This window comes from Eptatretus burgeri, chromosome 5 (genome assembly GCF_056783735.1).
Source record: "Eptatretus burgeri isolate ZD-2024b chromosome 5, Ebu_testis_v1, whole genome shotgun sequence".
Lineage (NCBI taxonomy): Eukaryota > Metazoa > Chordata > Myxini > Myxiniformes > Myxinidae > Eptatretus > Eptatretus burgeri.
Window position 1 is genome coordinate 35,604,026 of NC_140965.1, and position 21,702 is coordinate 35,625,727.

The window sequence follows — 21,702 nt, forward strand, 5'->3', positions numbered from 1 at the left end:
AGTTTCAATTAGATCAGACCAGTGGTTGTTGAGAAACAGCGGTCGTAGACACACAAACATACAGAGATTGCTGGAATTATTATTTGATTAATAAGAGAAGTGTTTGTACAAGTTAATAACTCCTTCAGGTGTACAGGTGTGCCACCTTCTTCTCACCCATTCTTAATAATAATTAAATAATGCACCAACTTCACAGGGACCTTTGACCACTCAAGCCTGTGCAGCTGCACTACATCATTCATATACATGCAAGTTCTTCCTCAAAATCCTTTTACATGGGGGGTGAGGATGACTACTACTGAGATACTTGCTCCTCCACCGTCCTCTTTCAGCAGCCATCTCTCTCCACCCTCCATCTTCACCATATTATGAATTCATATGAATGCGTCTTCACTCTATACGTCCAGTGTCTCTGTGCATCTTTCAGGAGTCTGTACATCCAGTGCAATTTGGGTCTTTAACCACACGGGGACAGCACACTTACACAGAAGAATCAGTACGAATTGATTTTCAAGATACAGTTCCAAAGCCTCGTCCTGGATGCATGGACTATCAGAGTATCAGTGATAACTGACATGTATTGATGAAGGTGTCATCACAAAAGTGCCACTTGTTCAATGACTGTTTGATGCACTTTCATGTTTTTGTTTGTCACGTCAATCAGTTTTGAACTGGCAGTCGATCTTCAACATGCACCAAGGAGCAGTCCTGGCAGATGGATCATCCGGCTTAACGAGAGCACCTGTCCAAACACCTTGGTTGCTTCCTCCAGCCGTGTTGCAGCTTACAGGTGGAAGTGAATCTCTTAATTGTTTCACTTTTCAATGCAGGTTTTACTTTTAAAATAAAATTTAAAAATCCAATCGAACATTTCGGTAATCTCGCCTGCAGTTGACAAAGTCTTTTTTGGCCATTCCTGAAATTGTTGGCGACAAGTTCCTCCATCATTCCGTCCTGTTCATGTTATATAAACCTGGGTGGCAGAGCCGAGATCCCGAGAGGTCTGTGTACTTGCCTGTGAGCTGTTTTGCCTGGATTCAAATATCGCTCCAAATACTGTATAAATGGTCACCCAAAGGTACGTTCCACTACCAATCAGCTTGTTATCGCTTGCCAACCGAGCCATTCCTTATCAACCGTTTCGTTGGAGTGCATAAGCCACTTTGCGAGTGCCCCACAAGCTGAGTGGTGATGTAACACACCCTTGGTGTTTTACATGAAAGAAATGGCGTGTGTGTGTGTGTGTGTGTGTGTGTGTGTGTGTGTGTGTGTGTGTGTGTGTGTGTGTGTGTGTGTGTGTGTGTGTGTGTGTGTGTGTGTGTGTGTGTGTGTGTGTGTGTGTGTGTGTGTGTGTGTGTGTGTGTGTGTGTGTGTGTGTGTGTGTGTGTGTGTGTGTCATTCATCAGGAATACTCTGCCAGCAATGATCGTTGGTGGGCATTAAGATCTCATAGTGTCTTTCTTGAAGAGTAGATGAGTTTTCACCAGGATCATGAACAAATTCCAAAAACCCACCACCTTTCGTAAAGTAGCCTGTTGGACTGGTGACCAATCCAGAATTGGGATTGGTTCTTGCTGAGAAACCTTTCTCATCTTGTTGTGATGCAACTCTGAGCTCTGTAAAGAGTATTGGTCTCTTTTATTTATCTTACACCCATAGCGTGTCATGGACCCATTCTTTAACATTTTGTCCTTGTTCGAGAACGGTAGAAAGTTTTAGCATTATATTGGCAGAAATTCCTAATGGTGCTCATTTTCAAGTTAGTTTGAATTGTTTTCCAAGTCACCTTTCAAGGTCTTTGAGAGTTCAAGATCAAAATGGTCAATCAGTCATTACTCCAACATATGCTAGGAGTATTTCACTGAAATTTACTGATCAACTTCCTTTGGAGACCACATTGGAAACTAGAACGGGCACTCAGTCGAGCGTATCCCTTCGCCAACGCTACATTTTGCCCCCTCCCCCCCAGAAACCATTGATTGTGAGGGTATTTAATCCCATACCACATCTGCCATCTCATATGTTTTATGATGGCTTAAAAACATTAAATTTCCTGCTGTTTGACACTGATTCACATACATTGTACAATTTCTGTATGAACTACCTGACCTTTTAGGGTGTCGGTGTCAAGTCAATCTGATGACAACTGGTCACATTATAAGAAATTATTTTCTGGCATTTTTGGGGCATTTAGCACACACGAGTTTGTTTTTCTAAATAAGTTATTTATTGTGAACAAACATTCATTGTACAAAAATGACGATTTTGACCTTTTCATGACCTCGACCTTGACCTTTGTACTCTTAATTTTGTAATTGGTATTTGAGTGTGGGGAACAGAACAGTCAACATTTTGGTGTTGGTTTCATGCAAATCGGATAAGAATTGACCGTGTTATGACTAAAACCGCACATTTTGCAATGTCATGAGCCCCCCTAACCTTTGACTCCCAACCGCTAATAAGGGTTATTACATCATTGTGTCATGTCACATATCACAAGATGGGGCATTGAATTCTGAACATTTTGGCATTAGTTGCATGGAAATTGGATACAAATTGACCGCGCTATGGTAAAAAGACGATTTTGACCTTTTCATGACCTTGACCTTTGACCCGATCGCTCCCAAAATCTAATCAAATGGTCCTCGGATAATAACCAATCTTCTTCTTCTTTCGGCTGCTCCCGTTAGGGGTTGCTACAGCGGATCATCCGTATGATCCGCATAGTGATTTGGCACATGTTTTACGCCGGATGCCCTTCCTGACACAACCCTGGTCACCTCTTGCGACACACAGGGATATGGTACACCTATTTTTAACCGGGGTATACACCGGCCCAGTATACTGGTACTCATTTTGCCGACCTCGGAAGGATGACAGGCTGAGTCAACCCCCTGGTGTATTAATTCAATGGCCCAACGGGGCTTGAACTCAGGACCTTTTGTATCCCAAGCCGCTGCCCTAACCACTGCGCCAACACACCAGGCTCTCGGATAATAACCAATCATCCCACCAAATTTGCTGCGATTCAGTTCAATACTTTTGGAGTTATGCGAATAACAAACAAACAAACACACATATTCACAAGTAAATACATAAATAAATAAATACACAGCGATCAAAACATAACCTTCGCAACAAAGTTTGAGAAGGTAATGAGAACGGCACTCAGTCGAGCACATACATACCAGGCTGATTAGTTTACGTTTTGTATCCCATCGATAGACCGGATCTGGATCCAGACCTGAATTAAAATCAAATGGGCTTGTCATCTACCCCTCATCCAAGTTTCCTCATAATCCATCCATAACCATTTGAAATATAATTTTGGGTCTATCTTTCAATGGTGAAGACGGGGTGAAAACAACCTCCGTCCACCTTCAGTGGCGGAGATAATCAGACATGACCATGCTCGTGTCAGTGGATCAATTTCAAATGCCAACAAGTTACTTAAAGAGCTTTTATATCAAAATTAATTCAGACCATCTCAATTTGAAGGGAACTTTTTTTTTGCAATTTCATTTGGTTGGGTTACCTTTGTGCAAGTGGCCCCCCTCACCATGCATGCTGCAAGCCCATAGCATGAATCACAGGTTCAAATCCCATTTATGTTCTGTCTATCAATGTGAAAGTATACTGATGCCCTCCCTCATGTCTGTCCTCAATGTTAGTTAATATTAAACAAGAAAACAAGATCAGAAACGAAGTTGATTTTATTGACGTGTAACAGTTTCTGAAATTCAATAATCAAACAAATAGTTTCTTCAAATATTTATTGTACACAGCACTCTTAAAACGATGCTGATCCAATGTACAGTTCAAATTGAAATATATACTGTACGTCCATCTACATTATGTACAAAAGCTTAAATAAAGTACATTTGGCTTGATACAAAGTAATACACAAGTTAACGTCACTATGCAAATGGAGATTTTGGGGTTTCAGGCCCTGCTTCAAGCTTGGCAGGCACAGCAATTACTGAGGAAAACAACTTTGGATGATACCTTTGATCCTATTATTGATAAACCTTGTGCAAAACACATTTTCACCATCAAGATAAGACTTGTGTGGAAGGTACCGCGCACAGAGGCCACGAAAGAAAAAGTTGCAAAACACAATTTTCAATTATATAATTATTTTTTAACTTGTCCAAGGAAAAGCAATTTCCATCCATCAGGACCACTCTGTGCAGAGCGTTGGTGTTGCCCAAGCAGTCTCCTTGGCTATTGGGCACAATCTTGGACGGGTCACCACTCCGACAGTACACCAGCATGCTGGCACTCATTTTGCCGGCCTCGGAAGGATGACAGGCAGTCAACCCCACCTGGTATTTGAACTCAGGATCCTAGGATCCCAAGCCCACCACCCTAACTATTAAGCCAACACCAGACATACAAGCAATTTAAGCTGCTCTAATAGTTCGCAAATCGAAATTTAATTTAAAAAAAAAAAAAAAAAAGTACCTCTGTGCATGATTATTCTGACTTAAACCTGTGAGAGCCATCTACATATTACATGTGTAAAATGGCAGCATTTTTGAACTTCCTTTTTGGATGTGTAATACACAAATGGCTCCTGCTCAAACAGGAGATTTGTCTCAAAAAAAAAAAAAAAATTACACCAACTATCAATTGGGAAAAGGTCATGAGTGGTGAAAACAAAACCTCTTGTGTGCAGTGATACAAAAACAAAATGACTGAAATTGATCAGTAAAGTGGCTTTCACAACAGTAAAAACTTTAAGCCTTATTTGACAAGCTCTCTACCTTGCAGGCATTTTATCATCAGCCTACGATATATCTCTTCCTTTCCCCCACCACTTCCCCTTGTGAGAATAGAACTGAGGTCGTGGAATGTGCTATAAATATTCATAAATACTTTCAAACCTCCACCATTCATGGTCATTTTCCTTCCGTAAGTTTCTCCAGTGATTTTAAATACAAGGGCGATTTTAACATCACCATCTTTTTGGTACGAGCTCGTGAAATTAGCCCCGAACCAACTCTCGCAGACAAAACATTTCAACGTGATGCATTTTAAATTCACCAACTTGGGCAATAAAATCTCGTGAAAAATTCAGTGCTCGCAGCGGTAATAAAATAAACTTTGGATAAAAAGGACAAGGCAGTTCGTAATGAGAAATGTCGTCCGTGAGCATGTTGCGCAAGACGGCACTCAAAAGCATCCAGGGAGGATGGGGGATCCCCAATTCGATAGTGGAGGCTGTTGCCTCTAGAAGAACATGGAGTCGGCCGAAGGTGCATAGGAAAACCCTGCAAAGGCCTCCGCAGCTTCCCTCATGCTTTCCGTGACAGGAAGAAAGTTTGGTGAGGAACAAACAGAGCTGGGCACCGGCTCTTGGGTGAACTCGGGGTCAAAGTGGCGTAAATCTGATGGCCCAGTCTATGTTAAAACAAACACACAGAAGAAAGTGTTATGCACAAGAAAAAATAAATTGTATATATTAAACGGTAGTAGCAACACTGACCCTATATATATATATATATATATATATAGAAGAATATATTACAGCTTAAAAATATAAATAAATAAAACATTTAGGTATTCAAATTTTTAATACCTTTTATTGCTATTACTTTGACTAAATTACTCTTGTGACCTCGTTTGACACAATGTCTGAGCAATCCTTCATATAAATAACCAATAGGATGACGTCAACAATTTGGGTACACAGTTTATAGAATTGAGCACATGAGCAATCTGCTCAATCCAAATTCTCAAACCATACCACATTAGGGTTGAACGGTGGTGTGATCTTTCTCGCTTCCAGATCATCCCAGTTTATAACGGAGAAGAAGACGTGTTCTTTAATCTCCGCCTGTAGTGACGAAGAAGAAGAAGTAAACTCCCAAGAAGTCTTACATTACATTCGGTTCAATAATTTTTTACACAGGTGTCAAGGCTCATTGAAGAGCAAAAAAAAAAAAAAAAAAAAATAAAATAAAAAAATAATAAAAAAAAAAACGGTGAGAGATAGTCAAAGTTGAGCAAATGTAAAATGGACAATTTTTTAAAAATAAAATAAAACACAACAGATGTACCATGGCATGAGGAGCCAGGGATACAATAGCTATTAAGGTTCAGAGGTAAAAATGGCACAGACGACAATGCAGTGGTGGGATACAGAATACCAGAGGTGATAGAAGGGAATGAAAGAATAGAGGTGAGGATCAAGCTTAAACTTTGAGATATTATAATGATGAATACTCCCCTGCACACCCTGAGTACAACCAACAAGTTTACATATTTCATTCCACAAAAAAAAACCATGGTATTATGATGGTAATTGCTGGTACTTTGCCAATTTGTTTCACAAAATGCATGGACATCAAGATATTACATCTAGTAATCTCCTTTCATACAAGTTCTCTATTCCTGGTAAAATTAATGGTGAAAAGATCCCCTAAAAAAAAAAAAAAAAAAAAAAAAAAAAAAAAAAAAAAAAACACGTGGGAAGTCGTCAAAAGTAGATGGAAAAGTAGAGGATTTTAAACACCAAGAACCAACTTGTGCATTCTATTCAATCTCCTTCCCTCCAGGTTTTCAAGACAGCCGTTCATCACCATCTCAGATCAGATTTTCTATCCTTGTTAACACCCCCAAATTCTTTTTTTCCTTCCTGAGAGTTTGCTCCTGTATCCATCTTGTCCAACCCCCTGCATCTTCCCCTACCCCTCATCCCTTGTTTTTCTGTCCCCCGGCCATGCTGTTGTTACCCCTCACCCCCACCCCTTTCCACTGCATCCTGATGTGTTCTCTCTTCTTTGAGCCTAGACTTCGTATGCAAAAATAAAAACAAACAAAAATGCATGGAGATAAAAAAAAATTATGGGAAAATGAAGCAAACAAAAGGAGCACATCAAACTGAAAATGTAAACAAACAAACAACATAATAAAAAGCTTACAATATCATTGCGGGCTCCGAGTCTTTCCAAGCGCTCTTTGGCAAGGAGTCCCTGAAGGAGAGAACAAGCTGCATTTGAGATGTTCGCCTTCAACACAAGTGGCTGCTTCAAGATCTTCTCGTACATTTCCGCAGTGTTTCTGCTGTAGAATGGTGGCTGGGTAAAGGTACCGGAAAAAGAGGAACACATTAATAAACACCTGATGCTTTAAGAAACATTGTGGATCTGATATATATATATATATATATAATTTTTTTTTTTTTTGCCTGTATCTGCAAGTATTGCAAAAGGAGCAGAGAACCACAATGAGATAGCATGAGCAAACATGGATACATACTCCACACGGACAGGAACACTTACCAGGCCGTAAAGCATCTCATACAGGACTGCCCCAAGACACCACCAATCAACAGTACGGTCATAGGCTTGCTTCCGCAGCACCTCTGGAGCCAAGTACTGCACAGACCAGGTTTGAAATAAAATGGTAAGCTGGACGGTTGATGAATAAATCGCCAAGCAGTGACCAAAGACAAAATGTCCAAAATATTACAAAAACTATTTGTAAGCATTTCAACGTTTCACATACCTCCGGTGTACCACAAAATGTTGACGTCGTCGCATTGGGCTCTATTCCTTCCTTGCAAAGGCCAAAATCAGTGAGTACAACATGACCCTGCAATGCACACCACCCACAGTTATTAAACCTGACAATACATGATGCATGCACCATCACAATAATATTTTAAAATATTCAATATCCTTACCCACATCCAAGTATCATTCTGTGACGTCATGCAACTTGATTTACTTGTAGCAATTGACTGTCACACCTGATTAGTGAAATAAATGTCTATAGCTTTCGAGTTGAGCAAAGGTGAAACTTTCTTGCATTTCGGATCAATTGAACAAGTTATTTCTTGCCATCTGCAAGCCAACTCACCTTGGAATCTAACAAGATGTTTTCTGGTTTGAGATCCCTACATGAAACACAGGCAAACGCACACAATTTAAAATCTTCATCAAGTGTCGGTTCTACCAAAGCAGTATCAGGTCTCTGGTAACAATCCTTAATGGGTCTCTAGTCGGATGCAGGAATTTGGAATTTGTTCAGGGTAAAAGTGTCAATAGGGTTTGCAAAAATCCTCGTTTTGACAAATACAACCGAAATGCCTTCATCAATCTGTCCTTCCAATAGCACACTACCATGTATCATTATTGAGGAATCATATCCATTATCAACATGTGGTGGTCAAGTTTTTACCAATAACTTTCCTTCAGAATACGCCCAATTTGGCGATTCAAATCCTCTGGACAGCAGTGCTAATATCCCAAGCTGTCCTCACCTGTACACAATGTTAAGAGAGTGCAAGTATCCAATTGCACTTGCAATCTCGGCTGCATAGAATCGAGCACGTGGTTCCAGAAAGACATGGTCTCTCTGCAGATGAAAAAACAGCTGTGGAAGGAGAAATGAGAAGGCACATTTAGAGACGTCATGAAACGTACTTTATTCCATACTCTTATCATCCATAACTGGAAAGAAAAAAAAATACATATATATATATATATATATATATATATATATATATATATATATATATATATATATATATTCCACTTACTTTGGACCTCAAATATTTTGGCCAATTGCAACAATTGCACCATTTCCTTCTCAAATAATCACATTTTGGCTAGTTAAGATTTATTAAAACCAGAAACATCCTTTCTGCTCTCCTTATCAGGCAAACTTTTCACTGTTGTAAACAACCGACACAACAGTCCTGATCTTGAGTAAACTCAAAGCATTAATAAAGGCTACATTCTTCAAATGACTACAACCAATTTAATTCCTTTTTAGTTATGCGAGTCTTTCATTCAAATCTTTGGCAATGCGAATCTTATCCTGATGACTATAAAGGGGTTTCAAGAAAAAGTTTTAAACATCGTTGTGCCAAGAGGCACAAAGTAGAATGAAGCATATCTACAAAAAGAAAAACACATCGATGTAGCTAACCGGTTGCATATACTGTATTGTACAGTAATCGTACTTGTGTATAGCAAGTTAAAAATAAATTACAAAAATTAACATTGGGGTGTCTTGGACTATCTCATTCGTAGAACTTCAATGAACATTGCTCACAGAAAAGCTCAATTTATTATGCTGGCAACAAAACAACTCGTCTTTCAGGGGGCATTTACAGGCCAAAAAAAAAGATGGTGGGAGGAGTGGACTACGAGTTATTAAAAATAAAATAAAGAAAGGAAATGTGGAAAGAGCAAGCAGATTAGGAGGTCAGAAGGTCAGAGTGAAGGAAGGTGAGGCAAAGAGCAAAGAGCATCCAGGGTACGAGGGTTTAACAATTCGTGCAGCCTTATCCATTATAAAGCTATTGTCAGAAAGCATCCATTGATCATCAATGTCTGCATTCAACGTTATACATAAATCAAATCTATATTTACCGATTGAAAGGGGCTGAAAAAAAAAAGCCCAACAGGAAGTATGGACAATTGCAGCTGTTTGACCAAATGAACAATTCCTTGTAAAGGAAAAAAAAGAAAATCCCCAAAATGGAATAAATGTTGCCAAAATAAGATATCGGAAGATATGGGGCTTCCCCACACAATTTTCCCCTCTTCATAAACCAAAACGTTCAAAGGGGAGAGGGCGGGGGAAGGGAGAAAAAAAAACTCAGGTGACAGAGATAAAAATGGACAGTTTGTTCCATGGGGAAGCCCACACCCTGGCCTTGGCACTTGTCCTAACAATGGCTGATGTCAAAGGCTGCATTGCAAGCGAGTCCTTGTGGTTTTTTTTGTTGCCTTGCAACAGACAAAAGCCGGAAGTTCGACAGACAAACCATACATAGACCTTTGCCAGTCTCCCTGTTCCTCCTCATGCTCCATCATTTCAAAATATTCACACAAAGCCACTGGAAGAAAATGAAACCATCCTACCCATTCAAATGGAACAGAAGGCGCTAAAAACTGAACTACCAATGAACACTGCAAGTGATCTTCCATAAATGTAACAGCTTTCACTCCCAAGTAATAAAGTACAATTATTGTTGCATGGTGTTTCAGACTTGTCAAACTTAATGTCACACTAGAATTGAACAAACTATTAACAAGTCAAGCAAGGAAAGAAGGCTGCTGCTGCATAAAATACAAAGCTTTCACAGTAGTCAACTAGGTATCACGGCAGAGAATGGCACAATTTTTAAACTCGAGTGAAGTCGATAGCACGCCACAGCAAAGGCCCACGAGTCGATTTTACCGCAGAGTTGAAAGATGACAGTTTCACCAGGAACGAGTCAATATCAAATTTAGAGTTAAAAAAATTTCCGTTTCTGTTTTGACCCCAAGTCCTTACCCCCGAGGCTTGAACCAGGGGTCAAATCAAATTTTTGTTTTTTTACATATTTCATGCATCCCCCTGATGTTGATTGCATATGGAAAGTTTCATTAAAAATGTGCTTGAAATTGCATTTTTAGGGGGAATTTCACCTTTTGACCCCACCCTCATGCACCTTCTTTCCATGTGTTGATCACAACTACCAAGCTTGGTGAATTTCTGTGCAACCGTTCAGGAGATAGCGTGACAGACAGACAATATCTCCCCGTTTTTTATTTTTTTCTTCCAAAAAAGCTTAGGGATAATTAATGCGAGCATTTGACTTTCCCCACAATCATTTAGGCTTATACGACAAAACACAACGACCAACCTCGCCACCATTGATGTAATCCAAGATGAAGTAGAGCTTATCAGTTGTCTGGAACGAGTAATGCAGACCCACAAGAAACGGGTGTTTGACGTTCTTGAGCAAAACATTGCGCTCTGCCATTATGTGCTTTTGCTGCAAGAGAACATTGTGAAATAAAGTAACATTTTTAGGACAAGATTACAACTTCAAAATATGTACATTTTAGCATTTTTTGCAAAGGTCTGATGACAATTGGATACCGATGATGGGATGGTTCGTCACTTGGATACCTCTTTTTTCTTTATTATCGCCTTCTTCTGTAGAACCTTCACAGCATAAAACTTCTCGTCAGCTTTGTGTTTAGCCAGCAAAACCTGCACAAGTGTAGAAATCCCATTAGCGATAAATGAGGAAACAAAAACAAAGGACAACAGCCATGGTCGAAGCAACCGAGTTGAAAAGCAAGAGGAAGGAACACATATTTTGACAACTCTTACCTTGCCAAAGCTTCCTTTTCCAATCACCTTCAGGAAGTTAAAATCCGAAGGTTTTGCTCTATGGAGATGACAGACCAAAAAATATATATATTAATAAACCCTGAGGCAAATTAATGTGTGCCAATTGTAAATGTAAAATATGCGACAGGTTTAAAAACAAACTTACAAAGGGTTAGCTGAAGGACCAAGGTTTACATCATCATCCAGCACCTGAAGGAGAAAGCTCAGCTGTAATCTTGGATAATCTTGCCATGGAAAATACTTGCCAAAACTTCCCAGCCACCTTTCTCTTTTTACATCAAATGTAAACTCGACAAAAAAAACAAACAAAACCCAAAACGAACAAACACATATCTGATATAAAAACAAGAAAAATGACAACGCAGCAACCACTTTTGTGTACTTACATCCGATGTGTCTGTGCTGGTAACCTTGGTTTGTGGCTTGCTGCTTGCAGATTTATCCAAGAGAGCACAAACTCCTGGGCTGTGTACAGGCACACAATACACACATCTTAGAAGAACATGGATCACCAGCCAAACAAAACTCAGGGTTTGGAACATTAGGTTCAGCACTCTGAGCAACAGGCACAAGACGAAACTTCCAGCTGCATTCCAGTGAGCCCTTTACTGAAAAATCATTGCAAAAGTGGGGTTAACCTCAACTCGAACGATTCATTGAACTTGCATCTTACGATCCATTCAGTGCAGCCACACACATAATTAGTTGGTCTGACAAAAAAAGCTTAGAGGCATGCACACTCGCCTCCGAGTAATCCTTCCTGGGTTCAAATCTCGACCCAGATATAAACTATCATCCTGGTGTTTTGCAGGCAGAGCGAGGCAACACGCGTGCCATCCCTCAAATGGACGTTAAACTGGACATACCATCTGCCTACATTAGTTGGTGGACAAGCCTGGTGTTAATTTAATGGTGATGGGGGCTGGCTTAAAATCTTAGGGTCTTGAGTTTGAGCTCCTTTAAGCCATTGAAATAACACCAGGTGGGTTGACTCAGCCTGTCATTCTTTTGAGGTCAGCAAAATGAGTACCAGCTTGCTGACAACAGTGGCACTGCATCAGCAGCACAGCCATACTTCCAGAAAATGATGCAACCAGCACCCAAAGGCTACAAACGAAACAACAACAGTTGGTGGACCTCAAATATCCCATGGTGTCCTTGGGGGGGGGGACGTGTATGTCAGCCATCGCCAACATCCTGGCCAAATTCCAATTCCCTGCCCTCATTGCATCAGCAGCACCCCCAGCAATGATGCAACCTAGCAGCCACGTGATGCATACAAAATTATACAAGCACGTCTTTATGTTGACATTACTACTTGCTGTCCCAAAGAAGCTCGAAGTTAGAAGTACTGTACAACTATAAAAATAAAAATGGCCTTCACTAAATGTTTCAATGACAGGATAGCTCAAAAGTTTCAAAACTCAACTTCAACTGTCTGGTGTGGGTACGATTCCCAACTCACTTGCTAGTCTGTCTAGTGCTTCACAGCCAGGAGTATTGGTTTCTTTAAATAGTGCACCGTCCTTCAGACAGACATTAAAGCAGGGTGTCTTGTCTGCTTGATGTTCGAAATCCTTCGGTGCTTTCCAAACGATTAAATGTGCCATTCTTTGCCTGCAACGCGACCAAACTCCTCCTCGAACATATCGCAACCTACAACGGAGTGGTGATCCATCCATTCAGTTATGGTTCTTAACTAAACGACTGACAGAACTGATGCTTGGGTAAAGAGTGTAGACATGGATTATGATGGTGTTTGCATCTATAAGGAGCGGTTTAAAATTGAACAAAATATAATATTTCGTCAAATGTTTAAAATATAAGGCAGGTTGGGAAATATGCGAGAGATTCTCGCACTCGGCCAGCGTTCGAGTCACCAACCACCCAGACGCTCTAATAATCATACAACCCAACTCAGTGGCATAATTATTGGAGGGTCCACTCCGAGGGAGTCTGGGAGGTCGGCGGTTCGAACCACAGCCGTCGTCATACCAGACTAAAAAAAAAAAAAATTAAAAAGTGGTACAAGCTGCTTCCTTGTTTGATGCTCAGCATTCAAAAAAAAAGGCTAGAACACAGACAAACATCCACCAATTGGTAAACATAGCAAGGCTTCGATGGGCCCAATGGGTTCCAACATTGAAATTCCAAGTGAGGTTAAAAAAAAAAAAATCAAATTTAATTTCTCGTTTTCATTCACCGTCATTTTGCATTGTGATCGATAGGCGTGCACACAACAGTCATGCGGTCACAGAGATATCCATCAGTCCGTTACAAGAATTTGCGCGCTATTTGAATTCAGATCGGTTTGAACAGTCAGCGTACTCGGCTCTCGTGAGAACTTCCTGTTGTTTTTATTTTTTTCCCCCCCAACTTCGCTAATGTGTAATGTACTGGAGCCCAAATTTGTCATCAGCGAGTGAAGGCAAGCTCAGATAATACACTTGTGGATCATTCCATCAAAATATTTGCGCAAACACCACAACGCACGGCCTAACAAACTTGCTGTGAAAAGGCTTTGCAAGAAAACCTCAAAACAAGCTTCTGCCCGTCGACTCGCACTCACCAATCTCGACTCGGCTTACGGCCTTTGCAGGAAGATGTTGCTGCAAGCACGATTAGGTTTGTTCATTCATTAGGCCGAGACTGCCAAAACTAGTCCAATAATAAATAAATGGGTCAATCTATTTTAAAAGCAAGCAGAGTAGCTTACAGGCCCACAATACGCCACCATAAAACACTCCCATAGCAACAAAATGATCAACAAATAGTCCACCTGGATCGTTAGCAGTAGGTTAAGATAATAATTGTGGAAATTACATTCAAGTCAGCCCAGGGCACAAGCAGTTGGTGTCACAGAAGCGAGGAGGGAATGCATGGAATGATGGAAAGTCAACCTACTGTTCACATATCCGTGGAGTGCTGATGACCCTTTGCACAAGGTCACTGAGTCCACTGCGTCGCTGCTTTACAAAGACTGTAGGGATACAGGAGATGCAAGTTGTTGTTGTTGTTGTTGTTCAATACCAAAAGAACACAATGAATATTTCACACCATTATTTTCTCATTAATCTTGCAGAGTTTCTGAATGGCCATTTGGTACGTCTCAGGTGTGGCGTTCAAGAAGTTCTCGGAATGAGATAAAAGCCCTGGCATTTCTCAAACGACTTGATTATTACTATTTTTTTCAAAACAAGAATATATAATCAATTCAACAAAATATTTCCCTACCAATTATTTTTGAGGATGAAAACGTTGTTGATCTGCCATGAGTTTTCCAACAAGCGCTGCACTGTGACTAAAATTTGTTGCAAAACTACGGTACTCTGTGTCGATAAAGCTCACGTGTGGTTTTAACTACACTGAAAGTTTATTGATGTCAATTAAGAAACAAGCTTTGCGTTGTGCAAACTTGTAGGACCGACTTGTACACCATCAGTTTAGGCAGTTTCAGGAAAAAGGGAGTGGGGGTGGGTGGATATTGAGTACAAGTGGAATTCTCCATTTCGTGAATCCCCCCTCCCAACTCGCTGACCCACACACACCCAAGAGGAAAATGCACTTCAACAGTATGCAACACACAAGACATCGCGATAAGATGCAACACGGAGAAGATAAGGATGGAGCAGTCGAGAATGTTTGGGGGGAGGGGGTGATGGGGCGGTCGGGGTTGCAGGGAGGGGGTGATGGGGCGGTCGGGGTTGCAGGGAGGGGGTGATGGGGCGGTCGGGGTGGCAGGGAGGGGGGGAGGGGGCGGTCGGGGTTGCAGCGAGGGGGTGATGGGGCGGTCGGGGTTGCAGCGAGGGGGTGATGGGGCGGTCGGGGTTGGAGCGAGGGGTGATGGGGGGGTCGGGGGTGCAGCGAGGGGGGGATGGGGCGGTCGGGGTTGCAGCGAGGGGGTGATGGGGCGGTCGGGGTTGCAGCGAGGGGGTGATGGGGCGGTCGGGGTTGCAGCGAGGGGTGATGGGGCGGTCGGGGTTGCAGCGAGGGGGTGATGGGGCGGTCGGGGTTGCAGGGAGGGGGTGATGGGGCGGTCGGGGTTGCAGGGAGGGGTGATGGGGCGGTCGGGGTTGCAGGGAGGGGGTGATGGGGCGGTCGGGGTTGCAGGGAGGGGTGATGGGGCGGTCGGGGTTGCAGGGAGGGGGTGATGGGGCGGTCGGGGTTGCAGGGAGGGGTGATGGGGCGGTCGGGGTTGCAGGGAGGGGGTGATGGGGCGGTCGGGGTTGCAGGGAGGGGTGATGGGGCGGTCGGGGTTGCAGGGAGGGGTGATGGGGCGGTCGGGGTTGCAGGGAGGGGGTGATGGGGCGGTCGGGGTTGCAGGGAGGGGGTGATGGGGCGGTCGGGGTTGCAGGGAGGGGTGATGGGGCGGTCGGGGTTGCAGGGAGGGGTGATGGGGCGGTCGGGGTTGCAGCGAGGGGGTGATGGGGCGGTCGGGGTTGCAGCGAGGGGGTGATGGGGCGGTCGGGGTTGCAGCGAGGGGGTGATGGGGCGGTCGGGGTTGCAGCGAGGGGGTGATGGGGCGGTCGGGGTTGCAGCGAGGGGGTGATGGGGCGGTCGGGGTTGCAGGGAGGGGTGATGGGGCGGTCGGGGTTGCAGGGAGGGGTGATGGGGCGGTCGGGGTTGCAGGGGGGGGGGGAGGGGGCGGGGGGGGTTGCAGGGAGGGGGTGATGGGGCGGTCGGGGTTGCAGCGAGGGGGTGATGGGGCGGTCGGGGTTGCAGCGAGGGGGTGATGGGGCGGTCGGGGTTGCAGGGAGGGGTGATGGGGCGGTCGGGGTTGCAGGGAGGGGTGATGGGGCGGTCGGGGTTGCAGGGAGGGGGTGATGGGGCGGTCGGGGTTGCAGGGAGGGGGTGATGGGGCGGTCGGGGTTGCAGGGAGGGGTGATGGGGCGGTCGGGGTTGCAGGGAGGGGGTGATGGGGCGGTCGGGGTTGCAGGGAGGGGGTGATGGGGCGGTCGGGGTTGCAGGGAGGGGTGATGGGGCGGTCGGGGTTGCAGGGAGGGGTGATGGGGCGGTCGGGGTTGCAGGGAGGGGTGATGGGGCGGTCGGGGTTGCAGGGAGGGGTGATGGGGCGGTCGGGGTTGCAGGGAGGGGGTGATGGGGCGGTCGGGGTTGCAGGGAGGGGGTGATGGGGCGGGCGGGGTTGCAGGGAGGGGGTGATGGGGGGGTCGGGGTTGGAGGGAGGGGGTGATGGGGCGGTCGGGGTTGCAGGGAGGGGTGATGGGGCGGTCGGGGTTGCAGGGAGGGGTGATGGGGCGGTCGGGGTTGCAGGGAGGGGTGATGGGGCGGTCGGGGTTGCAGGGAGGGGGTGATGGGGCGGTCGGGGTTGCAGGGAGGGGTGATGGGGCGGTCGGGGTTGCAGGGAGGGGTGATGGGGCGGTCGGGGTTGCAGGGAGGGGGTGATGGGGCGGTCGGGGTTGCAGGGAGGGGGTGATGGGGCGGTCGGGGTTGCAGGGAGGGGTGATGGGGCGGTCGGGGTTGCAGGGAGGGGTGATGGGGCGGTCGGGATTGCAGGGAGGGGTGATGGGGCGGTCGGGATTGCAGGGAGGGGTGATGGGGCGGTCGGGATTGCAGGGAGGGGTGATGGGGCGGTCGGGATTGCAGGGAGGGGGTGATGGGGCGGTCGGGATTGCAGGGAGGGGGTGATGGGGCGGTCGGGATTGCAGGGAGGGGGTGATGGGGCGGTCGGGATTGCAGGGAGGGGGTGATGGGGCGGTCGGGATTGCAGGGAGGGGGTGATGGGGCGGTCGGGATTGCAGGGAGGGGGTGATGGGGCGGTCGGGATTGCAGGGAGGGGGTGATGGGGCGGTCGGGAATGCAAGGAGGCGGTGATGGGGCGGTCAGGAATGTAAGGAGGTGATGGGGCAGTCAGGAATGTAAGGAGGAGGTGTTGGGGCAGTCAGGAATGTAAGGAGGAGGTGTTGGGGCAGTCAGGATTGCAGAGAGGGGGTGATGGGGCATTGAGGAATGTAAGGAGGAGGTGATCGGGCAATCAGGAATGTAAGGGGGTAGAATAACGTTTGTATGAGAGTGGAGGGTTTTCAAAAATGCCATTAAAACCGATCGAACACATCTCAAACTAGAACGGGCACTCGTAGAGCGCATACCTTCGCCGCAGCCACTAGTTACCTTTGTATTAAGTTGTCCACAACGCATCTCAATACAAATATGCATTTCGTGACCCCCATGACCTTTGACCCACATCCGCCACCTAGGGTGACAATAGTACTATACCTTGTGTCATTTCAGAAGATGGTGAATTGAACACTGAACAATTTGATGTAAATCGGAAACATATTAACCGTTTTCATCATGAAAAAACGATGTTGACCTTTTTGTGATCTTGACCTTTGATCCGATCGCTCCCAAAATCTAATGGATTTGTCCTTTCATGATGCCAAACAAATCCAAAACAATTAAAGCCTCTCCGCGTTTTGTTTTTTTGCGTTAAGTTGTCCACAACGCTTTCCGATATAAATGTGAATTTGTGTGACCCCCTTGACCTTTGACCTTTGACCCCCAACCGCTGCCTTGGGTGACAAAAGTACTATATCATGTGTCATATTAGAGGATGGGGAATTTAATTTTGAACATTTTGGAGTTAATTTGCTGTAAATCAAAACAAAATTGACAATTTAATCGCGAAAAAACGATTTTGACCTTTTTGTGACCTTGACCTTTGATCCGATCGGTCCCAAAATCTAATCGATTTGTCCTCTCGTGATACCAAACACATCCACAAAATTTCATGACACTCTGCGAAGTGGTTTTTGTGTAATCTTGTCCACAACGCTTCCCAATCAAAAACTCCATTTTGGTGACCCCCTTGACCTTTGACTTCCACAGACTAACTAGGGTTGCAAACACTATACCATACGCTACATCACTGGATCGGGATTTGAATACTGAACATTTTGGACTTGATTTGATGTAAATCGGAACAAAATTGACACTTTAATCGCAAAAAAACGATTTTGACCTTTTGGTGACCTTGACCTTTGATCCGATCGCTCCCAAAAGCTTCGCCTGGCGTCCTTGAGTAACTGCACATCATCTCTGAAAATTTCATGCAAATCGGTCCAGCAGTTTTTGCGCAATGTTGTCCGCACACATATTTACCAATAAATAAATACACAGGGGTCAATACAATACCTTCGTCAAACGAAGTTTACGAAGGTAAAAAGCACGTGGAGTCGCAACAATGAATGACAATGGAAACGCAACCAGTTGTCAACTTTGTGAGTTGAGGGTTGTGTTGTGTTGTGGACGAGTTAGTTCGTGACAACAAGCCGATCCGGCCAATGGGATGAAAAACGTAAACCGTTCACCCTGTTGGAGGTGTGCGCTCCACCCGGTGCCCTTGAAGTTTCCATAAACAAAACATTTTACCAAATATATAACGGGAAAAAAAAAAAATAATAAGAAGAAGAAAAAGAAGAAGAAGACTTCCTCCTTCCTGGGAACCAGAGAAGTTTTGAATGACCAAAGGACAAGAAGCTCCAACAATTGTTGAATGATTCGAGACCAACAGTTTGGCCCGACACACACACACGGCGGGATCGGGTTCGAGGTAGCACATGTGTGTTAGCTTCTGCGCCGCGTTGCCTGGTTCGAATCTGGACCAATTGCAGGAATTTCATCAATGCGTGTGCCGTCCCTAGGAAGGCCGTTAAGCCGGCCGTCCCGTCTGCTCGCATCAGTCGGTGGACGTTAAAGATCCCGTCGTTCGCGGAGTAGGCGAGCTATCGCCGGCACCCTGAACAAATTACAAAATCCTCGTGTGAAACATTAATTACATAACGAAGTTTAAATAAAAAAAATAAAAAAAAAAAAAATAAAAAAATAAAAAAAAAGGTCAAAACAAACAAAAACTTCGACATTTCCACGAGTTTTTCTCAAAGTTTCTCCAACAATGAAATCCGACCATCGAAGCAAGTCTCAACATGTTGTGGTATGTTGGAATGTGCTCCACCACCTCCCCCATCCCCATGAGACTCCCATCGCGAAACGATTCTCCCAGTTGCCTCAGCCGCCGCATGGGAAAGAAGAATAGGGACGGAGGGGCGGGGTTACTCTCCAACCCCCCCAACAACCCAACCCCCCCAACCACCATACCCGTCATGATGGTGAACAATCCTTTCATTCGCGAGTACGTGAGTATGACACCGTTGTCACTTCCAATGGTCATGTTGCCGCTTCGAATGGTTGTCCTCTCGGTTCGACAGTTGGTCGTTCACGGCGACACGAAAAATCCAAACACAGCGCGCGGTGAGCAGGTTGGTGGGGAAACTCCAATCCACCCGCGGTGAGCAGGTAGAGCAAAGTCTTGGATTTATATCCAGTCAGCGATAGGAAGCGAGCGCTGCGCTCATTATCCCATCACACTGAAGTTGCAGCGCTTTTATCCAACGGACGTATTTAAGAAACGCCGGTCAGGTCACACCTCCAGCGTTTAACCACGCCCCTTTGCACGGCACTAACCCCGCCCCGTTTCCGTTACCGTTGCAGTCGCCGCGTGCTCACGCGTCACGCGTCACGTGACTTGCACACCCATCAGAATCCGTCTTCACCGCCCCCTCTGTTGCTTGGCAACCGTGTCGGCACACCGTCCTTGGATAACAGATTACAGTACTGTATATCCATTGAACGTCAGGGAATAAATATATCGATTTGATTTAATCCTCACAGAATATTCACACGACGGACGTACACAACGTTTTACGCATTTTATTCCAGACATTGACGAGAAAGTGTAATCAGATAATCAAATCTAATCGGGATATAAAATTGAAAAATAACAGGAAATCAATTTAAAGGTATATACGGTAAATCCATAGAATATGAAAATACATGAATAAGAGAAAATAAATTCTCCCCGCCCACACATCGCATCATCGAAGGCCCCGCCCACACGCCGCGTCATCGAAGGCCCCGCCCACACGTCGCGTCATCGAAGGTCCCGCCCACACGCCGCGTCATCAATGGCTCCGCCTCCCTCAAGTAGCAGCTGGAGCCGTTCCCTCCCCAAGCTCCCAACACGCTTCAAATTCTTTGGAAAATTACTGCTTAGGCCGCTGGAGGCGTCCAGATCCATGCGACCGCTCGTTGTTCCGCCCAAAGGATCTTTCAGCCCGCATCGCAGCGCGAAACGAGCAACTTTTGTGGCCGCGAAAGTAAGCAACGTGACGTCACAAACAGCTTATTAACTGCACCAGGAGAGGTCGTCAAAATCCAGGTGGATTTAAAGGTTCGAGTGTTGCAATCCTTGAAGAGAACATATCAAAGCGGCTGTCTCAAATGCCTGCAGTCGAAGGGTATATTTCTATTTAAATACGCAGGCTGGGGGGGGGGGGGGTACGAGGTACCAACCACCTGTACACCGCAGGTGAACTCGAGAGGATGACGCATGAAGAATTTCCACTTTTCTGGTGGTCTTCAAGTGTCACGTCAGAGACCCAATGGATGGGTGTTTTGCAGATGTCGGTTCTGGGAAGGTGTTTGGTGGAAAATCTCCATTGAATGCTCTGTGTTGCAATCATGTTGCAATGATGGCTTGCTTACATTTCCTGGATTATCGAGTCCTTTTTTTCCCTTCCCGAACGTATCCAATAACTGTGTGCCTCGTTTGTTTGTCTGCGTTCAGCTCGATTCCCCTCCTCAAGGGAAACGCTCTTTCTGGTGTGGTCTTCATCCCTATTTCCAGGATGGTCTTCAGTCCTAACAGTCTTTCGGTGTGGTCTTCCAACTTTACCTGATCCGTTGTAAGGTTTTTATTTTTTTGGCCGAACAGGATAGCTTAGACTTTAAAGGTTATGCACATTTGCCTCGAAGCTGTCTTGCCTGGGGTTCGAATCTCAACCCAGCTATAAACTGTCATCTTCATGTTTCACCAGCAGGGGCATTCATCGATGTGGGTGCAGCCCCCTCGGATGGACGTTAAATTGGGCATCACGTCTACCGACGTTAAAGATAACAACACGGTGCCTTTTTGCGAAGAGGAGGGGAGCTATCGCCAGCATCATGAGCGAATCAAAAATTCCTGCCCCAAATAAGTCGAGTGTCAGGCCTGGCCTGCCGGTTCGTGAAAGACTTGCGCAAAAAACCTTCCCACGGCCAACTCCGCAAGAACATGGGAATAATTGGGGCAGAGGGACAAAATAATTAATAAAGTGTGTGTGTGTGTGTGTGTGTGTGTGTGTGTGTGTGTGTGTGTGTGTGTGTGTGTGTGTGTGTGTGTGTGTGTGTGTGTGTGTGTGTCCGTCCGTCCGTGTCCCTCCACGGATGACTTACCACGCCTGGGTCGTGACCGCGGCGATGGCAGAAGCTTTGCCCCGCGGGAATTCATGACCTCGGTGGTTGAGATTCGGTCCAAATGATCCCTTCTCCTTGCTGTCTCTCCAGTCGTCCGCTTGTCCTGGACCTTGGAAGTCACGGAGGCGCGAAATTCCAACGGCACCGCTTCGCTGCCACGCTCCCTTTTTTCTGAGAGAGTGGCTCCAAACGTTTGGGCTGATCCTGCCGAGGCACCTCCTGTCTCTGCTGTGCCCGCTCCACGGG

The 21,702-nt window shown here is 45.3% G+C and overlaps 1 protein-coding gene across 1 annotated transcript; it reads right to left on the bottom strand.

Moving 5' to 3' along the window:
* Nucleotides 1-3,695: 3,695 nt before the first annotated feature.
* On the bottom strand, nt 3,696-19,565 carry SGK1 (serum/glucocorticoid regulated kinase 1). The gene is made up of 14 exons (XM_085881416.1): nt 19,261-19,565; nt 14,050-14,125; nt 11,532-11,610; nt 11,291-11,334; nt 11,125-11,182; nt 10,918-11,001; nt 10,649-10,780; nt 8,270-8,382; nt 7,867-7,903; nt 7,513-7,599; nt 7,287-7,382; nt 6,927-7,082; nt 5,750-5,839; nt 3,696-5,403 (listed from the first exon to the last, which is right to left on the bottom strand). Exons 1-14 carry the CDS (start codon nt 19,331-19,333, stop codon nt 5,233-5,235), a joined length of 1,296 nt encoding a protein of 431 aa, XP_085737542.1. The 5' UTR covers nt 19,334-19,565; the 3' UTR covers nt 3,696-5,232.
* Nucleotides 19,566-21,702: the final 2,137 nt, after the last annotated feature.

Excerpts from the sequence above, each read along its gene's own strand:
- SGK1 (XM_085881416.1), bottom strand. The coding sequence starts at position 19,333 with ATGACCATTGGAAGTGACAACGGTGTCATACTCACGTACTCGCGAATG. Across the intron at positions 8,383-10,648 it reads ATTACATCAATGGTGGCGAG|CTGTTTTTTCATCTGCAGAG; the intron begins GTTGGTCGTTGT and ends CTCCTTCCACAG. Across the intron at positions 5,840-6,926 it reads TCGGAGCCCGCAATGATATT|GCGGAGATTAAAGAACACGT; the intron begins GTAAGCTTTTTA and ends TCGTCACTACAG.